This window comes from Aquarana catesbeiana, linkage group LG05 (assembly GCF_042186555.1).
Source record: "Aquarana catesbeiana isolate 2022-GZ linkage group LG05, ASM4218655v1, whole genome shotgun sequence".
In the NCBI taxonomy this organism is placed as follows: domain Eukaryota; kingdom Metazoa; phylum Chordata; class Amphibia; order Anura; family Ranidae; genus Aquarana; species Aquarana catesbeiana.
The window spans coordinates 459,708,005-459,725,738 of NC_133328.1; the positions used below are offsets into that span (position 1 = coordinate 459,708,005).

The 17,734-nt window shown below is 37.3% G+C and overlaps 1 protein-coding gene across 10 annotated transcripts in view; it reads right to left on the bottom strand.

Annotated features, from left to right (window-relative positions):
- The window catches only part of PTPRM (protein tyrosine phosphatase receptor type M), a 1,075,005-nt gene that overhangs the window by 365,798 nt on the left and 691,473 nt on the right, over positions 1-17,734 (bottom strand). For all 10 annotated transcript variants that reach the window (XM_073631370.1, XM_073631374.1, XM_073631369.1 and 7 more), the window contains one exon: positions 5,532-5,664. In XM_073631370.1, coding sequence (XP_073487471.1) covers positions 5,532-5,664 — 133 coding nt within the window. The remainder of the gene's footprint in view (positions 1-5,531; positions 5,665-17,734) is intronic.

The window sequence follows — 17,734 nt, forward strand, 5'->3', positions numbered from 1 at the left end:
GCCATCCAAAAGGTTACAAACTACAATATGTTTTATGGTGATATCCGCAGATGAACTTAGTTGCTGTTATAATTAGTACAAATATATTTTCATTAAAGTAGGTATTCATTTAAGAGTGCGCTGTAAATATCATTTATCAAAATAACCACAGTTGGAAAGCTCAGTTACACTTAAGTCTATATATGAAGCTATTAAGATAAACAACCATAAAATAAAACTGATGAAAAAGCACAAAATACAAAAGGGAAATTTATCACTGAGCTCAAGGCAAAACATATAAAAATGGAACATACTTTTCTAAAACAATTTTTAAATTATATAATTGAAATCACTTTATAACAATGAAAAGTACTAGAAAATCTTATGGTGTTTTCTTTACTCATCTGCACAGCTCATAATGCACAGCTGGTAATATTTGAGTAGGATGATTCCAGTGAGAATTTGAATTTTATCCTGGGTAGCTGCTTAGCTAATGTACCTAGATTATTTGTGCCCGTATTCCAGGAATAGCAATTCTAGCAGACTTTGCCAGCCTAACTGATGACTTGTGAATACATCAGCAGAAAGGTTCCTATAGGACCCGAGGCAGCATTCAAAGTGACACCACCACCATCATTAATGATACACTTCTCACTATGAACAGTGAGGAAGTGTTTTTATTACAAACATGAGAATGCAACAAATATGATAGAATGAACAGTTAGATAGGGACTAGATTAGATTGTGCCTAGATAGAGAGCCAGATTTAATAAAGGATATGCACATACACCAAGGCATTGATCATGGATGGACAACCAACATGTTTATGATTACAATGTACAGACAGTAAATTTGTCAACAAAGGTAGTTTGATATGGAATGTAAGCTCTAGTGTCCTAATGTACGCCGGTCAAAGCCAATGTGCACCTAAAATGTAAATATTATTTTTCTCTAATATTTTTGAGTCTATCTGACTGCTGCTTCAGCAAATTAGACCCATGAAGATAGCCTTGTCTCATGCTGCCCCTGGAGGGCAATGTATAGCAAAACTTACCCATATAACAGAGACAACTTTGTCTACCAGAATGATCAATTGCCAATACTATTTTTTAAAGAGAAAACAAAAAGTCTTTAAGTGCATATGAAAATTTCCCCTAGATGGTTTTAAACGGTTGATTAAATAGTTGTTTTGGCAATTAATCTATGTCATGCCTCTCTGGCAAACATCAATTACGCTACTAAGAATAATACCAAGTCTCCACATATACTACAAAGATTAGGCTTGTACTGAATAATCGTAAAAATAAGAAATGGCCTTACCTCATATGGGATCCAAGAAAAGTTTATTGGAATATCAAAATATTCAAAATGACACCAGAGAACACCAGCAGTGGTCAAGGTAGACGCGTTTCACACAACAGAAATGTGCTTAATCATGATAATATAATATATTTAATACTCCAATAAACTTTTCTTGGAGCCCATGTACTTGTGCAGCCTTTTCTTTTTTTGACAATTTACCACGGAGACAAGCTGGGGCTAGCACTCAGGTCTGCGTTCCAGTGGGCGTATCAGTTACACCTGGAGCAGTGAGTTCTTTTAGCCTGTATTAAATAGCCACTTTATTTTGGAATTAAAAATTTTGGAAAACAAAATATAAAATATCTGACAACATTCTACATGTTAAAATGAAAAATGAAAACGAAAACAAAAACAAGTCTCGAACTTAAACTGAACACCTGACTACAAAAATACTCCCATATTTGGTAAATGTCCACGCCTTCTTGGCATTGCATGGACCTCTCAAACCTATAAATCCTAGTTGTCTTGGCAAAATAGGAACGCGTAAAACAAGCAAGGTTGTAGGGCTACATTGTACAACTACTGAAGAATTTAGGGAGTATTTGGAATTAGACCAGACCTGGAAATTTCATTGATCTGAATACATCAACAACCCTGCTAGAGTGCTATGATAGAACCATTAATACGTTGTAGAAACAGTTTTTTTTTATTTTATTTAACACACCACAAGGACAGAAGGATTCATTTAAAAATCCAGCATTAAATAAAACCATGTATAAACAATAAAGAATACTTTGTTACAGATGGGTATACGCTAAGCTATATCACATCTATAACCTCAGCATTACCTCCATGGAAGATGTATAACATATTGGTGACACTATATAATGCCATTAAATTAAGATAAACTTGAAAACATTAGATTGAAATATAGTCACTTCTTAAGTTGTCACTCATGTGTCACCCATTTGTCCAAAAAAAAAAAAAGTGTGTATATATATATATATATATATATATATATATATATATATATATATATATATAGTATATAATATATATAGTATCTCACAAAAGTGAGTACACCCCTCACATTTTGTAAATTCTTTATTATATATTTTCATGTGACAGCACTGAAGAAATTACACTTTGCTACAATGTAAAGTAGTGAGTGTACAGCTTGTATAACAGTGTAAATTTGCTATCCCCTCAAAATAACTCAACACACAGGCATTAATATCTAAACCACTGGAAACAAAAGTGAGTACACCCCTAAGTGAAAATGTCCAAATTCTGCCTAAAGTGTCAATATTTTGTGTGGTCACCATTATTTTCCAGCACTGCCTTAACCCTCTTGGGCATGGAGTTCACCAGAGCTTCACAGGTTGCCACTGGAGTCCTCTTTCACTCCTCCATGATGACATTACGGAGCTGGTTTGAGGATGCCCCACAGATGCTCAATAGGGTTTAGGTCTGGAGACATGCTTGGCCAGTCCATCACCTTTACCCTCAGCTTCTTTAGCACGGCAGTGGTCATCTTGGAGGTGTGTTTGGGGTCATTATCAGGCCTGCAGCCCAGTCTCCAAAGGGAGGGGAACATGCTTTCTGCTTCAGTGTGTCACAGTACATGTTGGCATTCGTGGTTCCCTCAATGAACTGTAGCTCCCCAGTGTCGGCAGCACTCATGCAGCCCCAGACCATGACGCTCCGTACCCCATGCTTGACTGTAGGCAATACACACTTTTCTTTGTACTCCTCACCTGGTTGCTGATTTGACGCTTGACACCATCTGAACCAGATCAGTTTATCTTGCCCTCATCAGACCACAGGACATGGTTCCAGTAATCCATCTCCTTAGTTTGCTTGTCTTCAGCAAACTGTTTGCGGGCTTTCTTGTGCATCATCTTTAGAGAGGCTTCCTTCTGGGACAACGGCCATGCAGACCAATTTGATGCAGCGTGCAGCGTATGGTCTGGGCACTGACAGACTGACCCCCCACCCCTTCAACCTCTTCAGCAATACTGGCAGCACTCTTACATCTTTTTCCCAAATACAACCTCTCGATATGACGATGAACATGTGCACTCAACTTCTTTGGTCGACCATGGCGAGGCCTGTTCGGAGTGAAACCTGTCCCGTTAAACTGCTGAATAGTCTTGACCACCGTGCTGCAGCTCAGTTTCAGGTTCTTGGCAATCTTCTAGGCCATCTTTATGTAGAGCAACAATTCTTTTTTTCAGATTCTCAGAGAGTTCTTTGCCATGAGGTGCCATGTTGAACTTCCAGTGACCAGTATGAGAGATTGAGAGTGATAACACCACATTCACACCTGAGACCTTGTAACCCTAACGAGTCTCATGACACCAGGGAGGGAAAATGGTTAAATGGGCCCAATTTGAATATTTTCACTTAGGAATGTACTCACTTTTGTTGCCATTGGTTTAGACATTAATGGCTGTGTGTTGAGTTATTTTGAGGGGACAGCAAATTCACACTGTTATATAAGCTGTACACTCACTACTTTACATTGTAACAAAGTGTAATTTCCTTCAGTGTTGTCACATGAAAACATATAATAAAATATTTGCAAAAATGTGAGGGCTGTACCCACTTTTGTGAGATACTGTACATATATACATATATATATATATATATATATATATATATATATATATATATATATATATACACATACACATACACACACAGTTCAAAACAGCACCAAATGTGAATCCTTATACCTGTACTGCATCATTTGGGACTATGAAACTTCTGTATCACGATCTACTTGTAGTCTGCACCCATTAGGCTTGCCAATTACACTGTGCAAAAAAGATTCATAACAGCCAAATAAATTAAGGCTTACTTAGGCTGCCTATAAACTTCAGTAAGGCAAACATTTCCTTAGCTGTGTATAATTATCACAGCATGTATGTGTGCAGTAACAGTCATCATTCAAAGAGATTCTCTAACATTCAAGTGTTGGTAGGTCAGTTTAAAATGTTTTCCCCTATATGTGCTACTGCCGTCCATCCACTGGCCATATGAGAAAGAAAATATATACATAAAGGTCAGAGAAGATCACACAAGGCTATATCAGCCTTTAATGATGGGCAGATATATAACTGCCTATTGTTCTCAGGGAAAATAAGTATATCTAAACACAGAAAGTTTGATAGGGAACAAAAAGCTTAATTCTGATTGGTTGTCATGAATGACTGCACACCATTGCTCTCTATGCTATGAAAATAGATACAACTCTTATACATTTTCTAAAACAGATATTATCTAATAGCTTTGTTCATAAATTGACAGGGATTACAAAGGTTTCGTCAGTCCAAGATTGGTATGTTAATTATATGTGGAGCCTGGTGGTCTTCAGCGCACTCCTGGCTTTTTATATTCATTAGATACTCTGGCACTCTACATTTCTTTACCATAGCTACATAGAAACTATTGTTGTTTGACTTAATGGTTTCACTTTTCATATTCCAGAACATCATGTTGCATTCTCCATAATAGAAAACAGATGAGCAATTGAACATGGACAGTGGGATCCCTTTATAATGGCCACAGCAGGTGTGTAGACCTAGAATCTCAAGCACCAACAGTGTTCCAATAAATTTCAGCATACAAAACTGTCAGACCATTCTAACTTTCTAGCATCTACTATATAGTGAAATATCAGCTTTGGGTGGACTGTCTTCTAGCAGAAAAATGGTACACAGACAAGTGATACCCTGTATTTGTGATTTAAGTCATTCAAAATGCAATTTAGCTTCTACTCCGCCAGTTCTGTAACTGTGTACTGTGTCTATAAGAACTTATTATAGTTTACCTATGCTAGTAAAGGTTTAAGTATGTTAGGATATATTTTTTTCACTTAACACATTTGTAAAGCAGTGTGGTAGAATTGGAAATCCAATGTTTGCATTCTGATCTGGTTATTACAGAGAAGTCATCACTTGCATTTACTGCTATGTTTGCTTTGCTTTTCATTAAGTGCAAAATATGCTATTCAGCTACACATGAACTGCTTTTCTTCCCTAACTAAATCAATGTGCATGCTAACAAAAGAAAGTTAAAAACAACTCAAGGCAAGATTATTATAATATAAATAATCCTCTAGGCACCAGTACTAGTTTGGCAGATCCCTGTTGTGCTGATCTTTTTATTCATAGCCTTTACCCCATTTCACTCTTCATAAATCATTGCAACATAACTGCACAGTTAGTAAATTAGCAACAGCTCACCTTTTTTTCATCACTAAGACAACTCCCAGGAAGATAATGACGAATAGAAGGATTCCAGCAATGACTCCCGCAATTTTTACTGTGTGATCTGACTGTTTTTCAGGTTCAGGATCTGGCTTACGAGTTGCAGCTCCTGCATTAAAAAGACAAGACAAAATGTGAAAAATAAAGGAAAAACGCATAGCACAGAAATGTACATTAATAGTCACTTCTACTGACATGTTGGTGGAAGTGAAATTAGATAAGATTTACTGCTTTTGGTTTTAAATTTGTATCTCTAAATTCTGTAAGAAAATTGTATTTTACTTTCTTACTTTTTATTGAAATTTTTATTACCTTTCTACTTTCATTCACACTCAACACCTGGCAGTCACCACCCCCCAGCCCCCCATTTTACTTACCTGAACCCTCGAACTTGACCCGGCGGGGATACGCTGTCTCTCTGCCCGGGTTTCTTGGCTCTTGATTGGATAGATTGATAGCAGCGCAGCCATTGGCTCTCGCTGCTGTGAATCAAATCCAATGACGCGAACCCCGGGAGGCGGGGCCGAGTCGTGCATTCGGCCTCTATGGACGCTGAATGCTGGAATCGGGAGCGCGCCCGCAAGGTATCCCCCTCGGGAAGCGCTTCTCCAAGGGGGTTAACAGATATGGGGAGCAGCCGCGAGAGCCACCGGGGGACCCCAGAAGAGCAGGTTCGGGGCCACTCTGTGCAAAACGAGCTGCACAGTGGAGGTAAGTATGATATGTTTGTTATTTTTTTTTTGTAATTTACCTTTACAATCACTTTAAAAAAGAAGCATGGTACAGACCATGTATGAACAATCAATGTATATTTATCTAAGTGACAGATGAGTTTACATTGAGCTATATCATGTCTATGCCCTCAGCATTGTCTCCATGGAAATGCCTATTTACAATATGACATATTGGAACTATACAGTATAATGTCATCAAAATAACTATATAAGACAAACCTGAAAACATCAAATCATAATATAGTCACATTTGAAAAACACAGTTGGCCAAACACCTCACCGAAACTATCTAAAAAAGATGTGTATGCACATAAAAAATATAACCCATTCTATTACATTTGCCCTGACTTCAACATAAAAAATAATAAATAAAAAAATAATAAAATGGGCCGTCACTTATTTAAGATGTCCCTTTGGCTAAAAACTTCAGAGGAAAAAAAAATTATTAAAAATAAATAAATATATATATATATATATATATATATAGATAGATAGATAGATAGATAGATAGATAGATAGATAGATAGATACAGTATATCTATCTATCTATCTATCTATCTATCTATCTATCTATCTATCTATCTATCTATCTATCTATCTATCTATCTATATGTAAAATTATATATTGGGATTTTGAAGCTTCTGTATAACTGACCTACCTGTAGCATGCACTCATTAAGCTTTTTAAATAACACTGTACAAGACAAATCTTCCATTAGCTCCTCTTCTGACACATTTCCGTTACAAAAGTGTTTATTCATAGCGTAAGCAAGAGTACAGCTGAGAGCCTACTGTCTGACATGATGAAATTTGGTAAGTAGGTGGTGCTTTGGACCCAACCCTGCTTAAAGATAGCAGGATGGTCAACAGCTGGTTGTTTTCTCGCTACAGGAAGTTGTACAATTTCTGCTTCTCCCCCATCTAATAGTAGCTTGTCTGTACTGTGCAGCTTTTGCTGTTAGCAGAGTTTATGCTTTGCTCTATAGGGCTTAAGACATCAAGACCTGATGCTTTCTATTCCTCTTGTTTTATGAATATACAGTAGGATGCTCTGATTGCAACTGTTTTTTTTCTTTACCACAGCCCTAAGTACCATTATTGAAGGGATATTTCAACTTTATCAGATTTGTAAATATTTGGAAATAAAACACAATTCAATTTTCATTAAATTGAGATTTAATGTTTTTCCTTATTTTGATAATAGTGTCTCTAAAAAAATAAAGTTTTCTGGTAGGTATAGTTAGCATTTTGCGAATAATAGTCACTCTAGTTCATTCACAAACCTCAAGTATTTCATTGATATTTTGCTGATTTCGACCACATTGACTTTTCAATATACCAATTAAATTCCACAATTGCACAGCTGTTTAAAATAATCAAAACTGAAAATCCATGTGGGTTTGAATTGGTAAATGGAATCATGCAGTTAATCATATAATTTCATCCCTTTATTTAAAGTGTATCCAAACCCAAAAACAAAATGGTAATATATTGCAGCTTTCCAGTCCTTAGATGTGACTGCCGCATTTTTAAAGGATTTTGCTCTCTATATTTTCACCTAGTGATTCTGCTGGTAACACACTTTGAAGGAATTTATTAAAACTGGAGCAGCCAGAATCTGGAGTAACTGTACAAGGCAACCTGTCTATCTTTCCTATCTATAATTTTCAAAGCTTAATGGAAAAGCTAAAGATAGAAGCTGACTGGTTGCCATGCAAGACTGGCTACTCCAGTTTTAAAAAATTCTCCTTTGTGTTGTCAATATAGGCCAGGACTATAGAACACCCTCTTCTGATTCATCTATATATAGGTATAAAGCTGGAAAGCTGGAAAGTGCAAAATCAGGCTCACTTCTGCATAGAAACCAATGAGCTTCTAACCTTGGCTTGTTCAATTAAGCTTGGGTAATAAAACCTGGAATCTCATTGGTTTCTATGCAGAAGTGAGCCTAATTTTGCACTTTCCAGCTTTAGTAAATAAACCCCATTGTGTACTTAAAAGTGGGGTATGCCTGTAATATAGGGGTGAGGTGTTGCACAGTCCACAGGGATAATTATGGTTCAGAGGGACTACAGTGGTTAAATGGGAAAAGACATTCAACAAAAACTTTTCTTAGATAGAATGGAATACAGTTTGGATAGTAGCTCATAAAACTTATATTTGTACTGTTTATAAGGAAAATCAATTTAAGATTCTTTGCCATTGGTATCATACACTTGTCCCTTTAACTATAATATATATCATCAGTGCTGGTGGTGCCATAAAGAACTAGGAACACTGGGGGTTATTTACGAAAAGCAAATCCACTTTGCACTACAAGTGCAAAGTGCACTTGAAATTGCATTTGGAAGTGCAGTCGCTGTAAATCTGAGGGGTAGATCTGAATTGAGGGAAAGCTCTGCTGATTTTTTTATCCAATCATGTGCAAGCTAAAATGCTGTTTCTTATTTTCCTTGCATGTCCCCCTCGGATCTACAGCATCTGCACTTCCAAGTGCACTTTCAATGCAATTTCAAGTGTACTTTGCATTTGTAGTTTGCACTGGTAGTGCAAAGTGGATTTGCCTTTAGTAAATAACCCCCACTGTGTCATATATTTTGGACACACTCAAATATCCAATTGTTGGCAAAATGTAGATGCCCTGGTCTTTACTATTTTTGCTAATTCTAATTCTGCTGGAATCCTTGGTGGTCTTCCTCCACAGAACTTGCCTAAGGCAACCAGAATGCAGTTTTTTCATGTGCTTACTACCATATGTCTAATAGTGTCCTACTGGAGGTGGACACATGGATTCACAATTCTCGATTTATACTCTTGTATTCGGGAGGTTAAACCTATGGAATCCCTTACAACCATAATAAATAACACCCTTGCAACTATTAAACAGGTATAGGGGTCCCTGGGTCTGTCTGGATGAATTATACTGATTACACTTAGTATCCATGCTCTCTTCTATTAACCACTTACGGACCACAGCACGCCGATATACATCCTAAGTTTGAAGAGGAATATCGTTGTTATGGCAGCAGCTAGCTGCTATAACCCCTGTATCCTCTTCTTCGGCCGGCGGTCTACTTTCAGATAAAAGTGGTCTCTGTGGCGTATTCGCCGCAAGATCACTTTTGTTGGCGGCTGGAGAGGGTACCCGCCACGGTCCGGTGCCCTCTGCTGTTTACCGGAGCCGTCGGCAGTGGCAGAGGCGATCAGATCCTTTCTCATGCTGGGTATGGAGACAAGTGAGGGGAAGATGGCCCCCACCTGTCTCCATACCATTGCAGGGCGGAAGCAACGTCAAATCATCACTTCTGCCGATAGCTCTTAAAGGGCCATTTAAAAAAAAATAAATTTAAATGACCAAATTTTTATTTATTTTTTTATTGCATTTTAGTGTAAATATGAGATCTGAGGTCTTTTTGACTCCAGATCTCATATTTAAAAGTTCCTGACATGTTTTCTAGTCCTAGACCTCCTCTGTAACTCAAAACATGCACTCTATAGAATTTTTTAAACGTACCTATGCAGATTTTTAAGGGTAAAAGTTTGTCGCCATTCCACGAGTGGGCGCAATTTTGAAGCGAGACATGTTGGGTATCATTTTACTCGGTGTAACATTATCTTTCACAATATATAAAAAAAAAAAATTACTGTTTACTTTACTGTTGTCTTATTTTTTAATTAAAAAAAGTGTATTTTTTCCAAAAATTCTTTTAGTGATGATGTGAAGAATACACTGTTAAGGATCTAAATACATGATAATTGAAAAATGTGCTTTTTAAAGAGAAGTATTGATGTATTAGCGATGTGGGTGTTAGGATTGGTCATATTTTTGTACATGAAATATGAATTTATATAGGGTAAGAGTGGAATGCTGTTTTTATTATGGTTTGATGTTAAATTGTATTTTGGCATGATTGTCTAAAACATTAGAGCATTTTCTAATAAATTTATATTAAAGGAAAGTACTTTGTGGGTTATCATTTTCTTTAATACTCATGAGAAAACTGCCTACATTGTTTTCATTAAATAGGTCACTGATCATAAATTACAATGCCTTTGGTTCCTACTGAATTGATACATCGATATCAGTATCAAGTATGTCCACAAATTGGTATTATTAACTCAGTAGCTACAGTACTTACTACAGTGTTAACAGTATGTAAATTAACCCCCACGGTTACTCATACACCATACTTAGTATTAAGTTGTTTATACTTTGTGTTCTATCACTACTATCTCAAGACAAATCTTCATGTAAATGTTGATTTCAGTTCTTGAAAAATATACACATTGTAGGTCTATGCTAATGAGGACATTCCTACTGAGTGTCTGATTTTTGCCTGCACTGTTCTCCTTATAAAGCATGGTGTCAAGAAGAAATAAAAGTATGAACATACAAGCACAGACCTCATTAAAGCTGAACCCCATGGAGCAGAAACACAAAGTGCTTCATTTTTTAAGTTACAATAAACTTAAAACAAAAAGACTGTGTTTCTGTCATAAATTCAGGCTATATCTACAGTATTTATCTATCTATCTATCTATCTATCTATCTATCTATCTATCTATCTATCTAGGAAAATAGAGAAAAATTAGAATGAACTGCCACCAATCAGAAGCCAGCTGTAGTTTTTCTTATCCATGTTAAAAAAAATCACAAACTCTTCATTGGATTTTAAGTGTGACAGTCTCAGATACTTTTCTTCTACCCAGTGAAACAAAACACTTGAAACCTAAACTTTGGCTTGTGTCTTTAAGTCACTTAAATCCAAGCACGTTTTATGACAGTAAAATAAAATTTGAGATCATCTCATGCATTTCATTATATCTAAAGCTTTCTTGTTAGTGACAAATAAACCACATTAACAACATGATGACTGTCCCGAGCATTTCCCTAGGTGTGATTGGCTGGACCATTTTCCTTAATTATTTTTCATAAGTGAAGCAGTAATTCTATAACATATTAGCTGAAACACCTGGAAAAGTGTGATAAGCTAATTTACCATGCATTTCACCAGCAATTGTTTTCCCACACAATAGCCTATTTTTGCCTTTGGAAATTTAAATCTAGGTCACATCTGGTAGTCAAAAGACTCATTCTAAGCAATTTATTCACAAAGTGGGAAACAGCTGAGGATCATACCACTGGCACCCAAATATCTACCCAAATGAGATAATCAGTGCCTTGCAGCAGCTAGTGTCTTAGCTCTCCCTAGCTCCAATTTCTTGTCCTGTTTACACTGTTTACTGTATAATGTGATGGAATGTCAAATTTGTGTCTGATGGAATATCCATTTCCTTCTCTAAATTAATTTAAGATGAAAAATGTAAGAGACGCAATGTTCAATTCACCAAAGTCTATCCTTTTCTTTTGCAGTTTTTTCCACCCAGACTTCCAATTTTTTAATCACAGGGTGACAGTATTCATCATGTGAGGTGTCAGAAAAAAGAAAGATGGTGTTGGAAATTGGAATGCATTTCAGAAAATCTACAAATGACCCAGTTTTGGAAGAATGGCATTTTCCTTAATATACAAAATCAATCTGCCAAATGGGTAGAAATTCAAATTCATGTGAGAAATGGCACATCTCAAACAAGTAAACATTTTATTTAAAAATATGGTACACTGAGAACAGATATATTACAGCCAACTTGAATACAGGGAGTTTAGACAGCAAATCCAGGCAACAGTAAGGCTGTGTTCACACACATGTGGTTTTCAGCCTGTGGTCCGGTTCATTTCTGTTCACCGGTTCAGATGGGAATCAGGCCTGAATTTTTGCCTGAATTTGCACCTGAACTGGACCCAAAAACGCACTGGACCCTTTTGGAAACCGCACTGTGGCCGACCCAGACATGTGTGAACTGGCTCCATTGAGAGCCAGTCACACTCACATGTCATGAAAATTGGATGCAGTGAAAACCACATCCAATTCGCACATATGTGAACCTGGCTATAGTATCAGTAAACTGCTAAAGTTATCCAGATAAACCTAAAATGCTAGGCCCGAGCACTGTCACACGAATAAAGGACTTATGTCACAGTGGGGGTTATTTAATAAACACTGGAGATTGCAAAATCTGGTGCAACTCTGCATATAAACCAATCAGCTTCCAGGTTTTATGGAAAAAAATCCTGCGAGCCACAATTATCCAGTGCCTTAATGGAAATTCAACCAAACAGCTACCCGGCTGCAGGCGCAGATCACGTATTCATGACCGTGCGATAAATGATATATGAAAAAATTCGCCGCGCCTAGGGGTGTAACTGAATAACTGTAAATCTAAGTACAAATCATAGATAATAAAGCGTGCAAATCAAATAGAGCCTAAAGCTCTGATCACTTACTAAGATCACCTGCTGTGTGAGTCCTAAAGCTCTGATCACTTACTAAGATCACCTGCTGTGTGAATCCTATGACCAAACACACTAAAAAATAACTAGTGCAATAAAACACAAAGTGCAATGTGCATAGAAAAACGTAATAAGATAAATATACAATCCAGAGTGATTAAAATATAATCATTCCTAATAAGGTGTATATGCTAAAAAATGTTACACATATGTAGATCCACTGTGATTAAAATGAAAAAGAAAAAAATTAAATAAAACAATATATATATTCGTAAAACACAAACAGAGTAAATCAATCACATGCATGGGCGAATTGAAACTATAATCGCCCTAATAAAAGTGTTCAAATCACATCCGTGACTCACATCAGACCATATAAAAGAAAAAGGCTAATATAGTATAATACCGTAGAATACTTTTATTAAAATCACATCCAATCCCCACATGGGGTACTCACATTTATAAGGTGCTCATGTGCACCAAACATAACATAGGAAAAAACGGCTGTGCGGCGTGCTGCGGGGTGTGAGAGCTCCACAACCCAGCTCTGTGCTGATCGCTCCATCCTGGCCCCTCCCCTACGCGTCTTCGACACAGGGAGTCACGTGTCTTCATCAGGGGGTGAAGACACGTGACTCCCTGTGTCGAAGACGCGTAGGGGAGGGGCCAGGACGGAGCGATCAGCACAGAGCTGGGTTGTGGAGCTCTCACACCCCGCAGCACGCCGCACAGCCGTTTTTTCCTATGTTATGTTTGGTGCACATGAGCACCTTATAAATGTGAGTACCCCATGTGGGGATTGGATGTGATTTTAATAAAAGTATCCTACGATATTATACTATATTAGCCTTTTTCTTTTATATGGTCTGATGTGAGTGGAGCCATAAAGAATCTAGTGTGGGAATCAGCTGTACCTAATACTGAGCCCAGGGGTGGCTCCAAAAGCGTGTATTGACACAATTAAAACCTGTGTCACACGCTCCAAGGTGAGCGCAATCACATTGGGGGTCACCAAGGCACTTCACAGCATGTTTTTCTTTGGGCACGTTTGATTCAAAACCGGAACTTTTTCTTTGAACCATCACCATTACACTGACTTTTATTTGAACTTGGTCACTTTATGTTACTGGATTGGAAGATTCTTTCACGGATGTGATTTGAACACTTTTATTAGGGCGATTATAGTTTCAATTCGCCCATGCATGTGATTGATTTACTCTGTTTGTGTTTTACGAATATATATATTGTTTTATTTAATTTTTTTTCTTTTTCATTTTAATCACAGTGGATCTACATATGTGTAACATTTTTTAGCATATACACCTTATTAGGAATGATTATATTTTAATCACTGTGGATTGTATATTTATCTTATTACGTTTTTCTATGCACATTGCACTTTGTGTTTTTTTGCACTAGTTATTTTTTAGTGTGTTTGGTCATAGGATTCACACAGCAGGTGATCTTAGTAAGTGATCAGAGCTTTAGGACTCACACAGCAGGTGATCTTAGTAAGTGATCAGAGCTTTAGCTTCCAGGGTTTATTGCCAAAGCTTAATTGAACAAGCTGAAGTTAGAAGCTGATTGGCTACCATGCACATCTGCACCAGATTCTGAGTGCTCAAGTTTTAGTAAATCTACCCCAGTGCGAGCTGTAATGAAGAAGGGAGCAGCAAGGGAATGCGAGATTATATAGTGGTCAGGGAGGCTCTGCAGAAAAAAAATGCCACTTTTTTTTTGCATGGGCAAGGTGACAGTGTATCCTTAAAGAGGTAAAACTTTTCAGGCTTCTAACATAAAATGTTTAAAATAAGCACTTACCAATGCTTCCCTTGCTACGGCAATTTATTACAGGTTCTGCCAGTAATATCCCTGAAGTATGCTTCATCTAATGTCACTTTTAGGAGGGTTACGCACTTTCTGTAGTAGGCCCTGTACTCACCCTGATGTCACCAAGTTGTCTGACTACTGCCTGTAAATTTCCCAATGCCTGAAGTTGTGCCTGGGAGAGTGCCTGCACCTTATCAGTGACAGAAGTGGGAAGTCTGGTACCTACTGTCACTCACCAAGTGCTGTGAGACTTCACATGCAAAAGCCAGACACCCTTGGGAGCCAAGGGGAAAAGGGGAGCACTGAAGGCTGTCCAAAGATGTTAGAGGTTGAAAAAAGGACAAAAGTTATAAAAAGTTATAAAAACTGTATTTGTATGAGTAGCCTGAACTGTGTTTGATAATTGTGTCTTTTTAAAATGAATCTTTAAAGTTGAACTTTACCCCTACCTAGCTATTTTTTATTCCATGGCAATTGTCCCTGTATTGAAATAAACAATGCATACTTACTAATCCTTGCAGTCGAGCATTGTCCTCCCTCATCCCAATTTTCTTCTTTGTCACTGTGCTTCAGCACCACCATCTTCTCCCAACATCTTGTGCATATGCAAAGACACTGAGTGGCTCTGCCAGGTCCCATAGGCTGGCAGGGATCTGCTGCTTTCTGCACATGGGCAGAGTCCTGCCCATGTGCAGACATTTTGCGTTGCTCTGCCAGGTCCTATAGATTGAGCTGCATATACCATCCTCTCCTAGACGAGGATGGAATACATAAAAATAAAATAAAAATGCACAAACACCCCTAAGTTTCACAAATGCCTCCAGAGCATCTTTGAACACCAGAATAGTACAAAATAGATGTTCAGTGATGTCACTCGAAGAATGTCAAAGTCAATCAGTCGGTAACCAGTAGGCATCATACAGTACAAACCTTTATCCAAAGTAAAAAACATTTGCACGAGATAGCCAGGTAAAAACTGTGAATGTATGCATTTAACTTATTAAATATATACTACTATTATTACATTACTATAGCATAATTATAATTTCATAAGAACACTAAGCTTTCAACTCTGTAACTCACTACTTTTTATTGCCACTAAGTGGTTCTCAGAAAACTAATGTTGTTTTAAAAGGAAATTAAAATAAGTGAGATATTCTACCTGTAGGGTTCTGGACAGGCTACTATGAACTATGAATAAAATTACATACACAATAAAATGCTACTAAGGCTTTGCTTACTAAATCACTGAAAATGTATCCGGGTGTCATAGTGACAGGATTTGTATTTTTCCTTCTAACACATCATAAAACTTAGTCTAGACAAACCCTGGCAGCAGTTGTCATAGCAGCAAACTAGTCCTATTAACACATGTGGATTTAAACTTTTACTATGTTAAACTTATCTAATCATCGCATGCTCTTTATAAAGGCTCAATATTTCCACCAGCTTTGTTCAAATTCTAAATTCAGTAAGCAAGGAGGATAACAACCAATTGGTGCTGAAATTTAAAAAAAAACAAAAACAAAACATTACTACAGAAAAAATATATTCACTCATGGTTAGTGTTTGGCTGAAGCCATTTATTATCAATCAACTGTGTTTACTCTTTTTAAATCATAATCAAAGGGATAATGTGATTGACTTCAGATTTACATTGAGGAACGTTGTTTATTTTTTATTTATTTTTTTTAAATAAAGGATTTTTATTAGTGTGGGCGCTTTATTTACTATTTACATGTTTTTGTGCATGGTGAACAAGGGGTACTATGTATCCGACACACGGGAGAGCTGGGTATTTGGTGGCCCCCTTAGTCTAAACAGGGCTTCCAGCTCTCAAAAGGATCCCCTTCAGACTCCTACATTCAAGGATGATAAGATGATACCATTGTCCCCAGCATGGGGTTAAGGTGCTTGTGGAATACCGTCCCAATGTTGAGGACATGTGTCCTGGGATGGTTCATGGGGGGGGGGGTGCATGCATGCTTACTGTCCTCCTTTTTCCTGACTAGGGAACCGCACATAATTTTGTTTTCTCAAAAAGGGCCCGCAAACCTTTAAACTAACATGAAGCTCCACAAAAAAAATTGACAGATCCCCGGCCACAGCACGAAAAAGGTCCTTTGTTGAAAAATGACAAATATAATGTTTCACAATGTAAATTTAATGCCAATCACATTGTTCAGTAATGTAGATACACATCAATTTACAGAAAGCGACACCTGGCGATGTTTACCCACCATCACAACAACCTGACGATCTTCAACCATCGTTATTTTTGTTGCAAATGACTGATCTTCACTGTTTTTTTAATGTAAACAAGTCAGTGGGCATACTGACTAAATGACTGGACAGACTAAATATGGTCATGGCCCTATATAGTAAATGTGTGATGTCGTTTAGTGCTGGTACTGCTATACTGCCCTTAAATTACAGACTTCTGGCTACATCAGCTGAATTTTTGGGTGAGCAGACAAACTGGCCAAATATGGCCCATTTGTTTCCCATTTGCTGGACTCGGGTCAGGATAAAACTCACAGCAATTTTCCCCTATTTTAATTGCATATGTTCAAGTAATACTCAACTCTGTAAGGCAGACCTAAGTTTCATATTGTACGACCAGCATCCCAAAAGTTCTAACTCTCTACTGTGACAAAGAGGTTTTTTTTAGAGCTTTATTTATTTTTATCCATATGGATTATGGTGTTTTCCATAGATGGCTACACCAACCAGCCAAACAAATAAAGTTTTATGCGTTTTATGTCACAGTCCATTGCTTGTGACCATGACTTTATTCCTTCTATAATCACACCTTGATTTTTATCCTTGGGGGTACCTGCTTAAAGCGCACTTGTACCCAGGCTATGAACATTAGGTATTTACATATTCCTAACAAGAAGTATATGAGCTTTAATTAAAGCCCTCACTGATCTCTCAGGTTGCTTGTACTGTGAAATTATTCATTCTCAAATATCCTCAAACATCACAACAAAGACTATAAAGTTGGTTTCTAACAGCTTAGAAATGCCAGCTGTGTGTTTAAATTAGAGGGCTGACTTGGCCTACGGTAATAAGAAAAAAAGCTTTTAAGTGCCTCTGTTATGAACTTTGAAGATTAATCTCTCCACATGCATGAGGGCTTGTTTAAAATTATTTTGCGGTTTGTTCAGAATATGCAAATACTTTATGTGCATAGTGTGCATAGTCTGGGCATAGGTTTACACTAACTCCTTGCTGCCAACATGAGGCCAGAATCCAGTCCT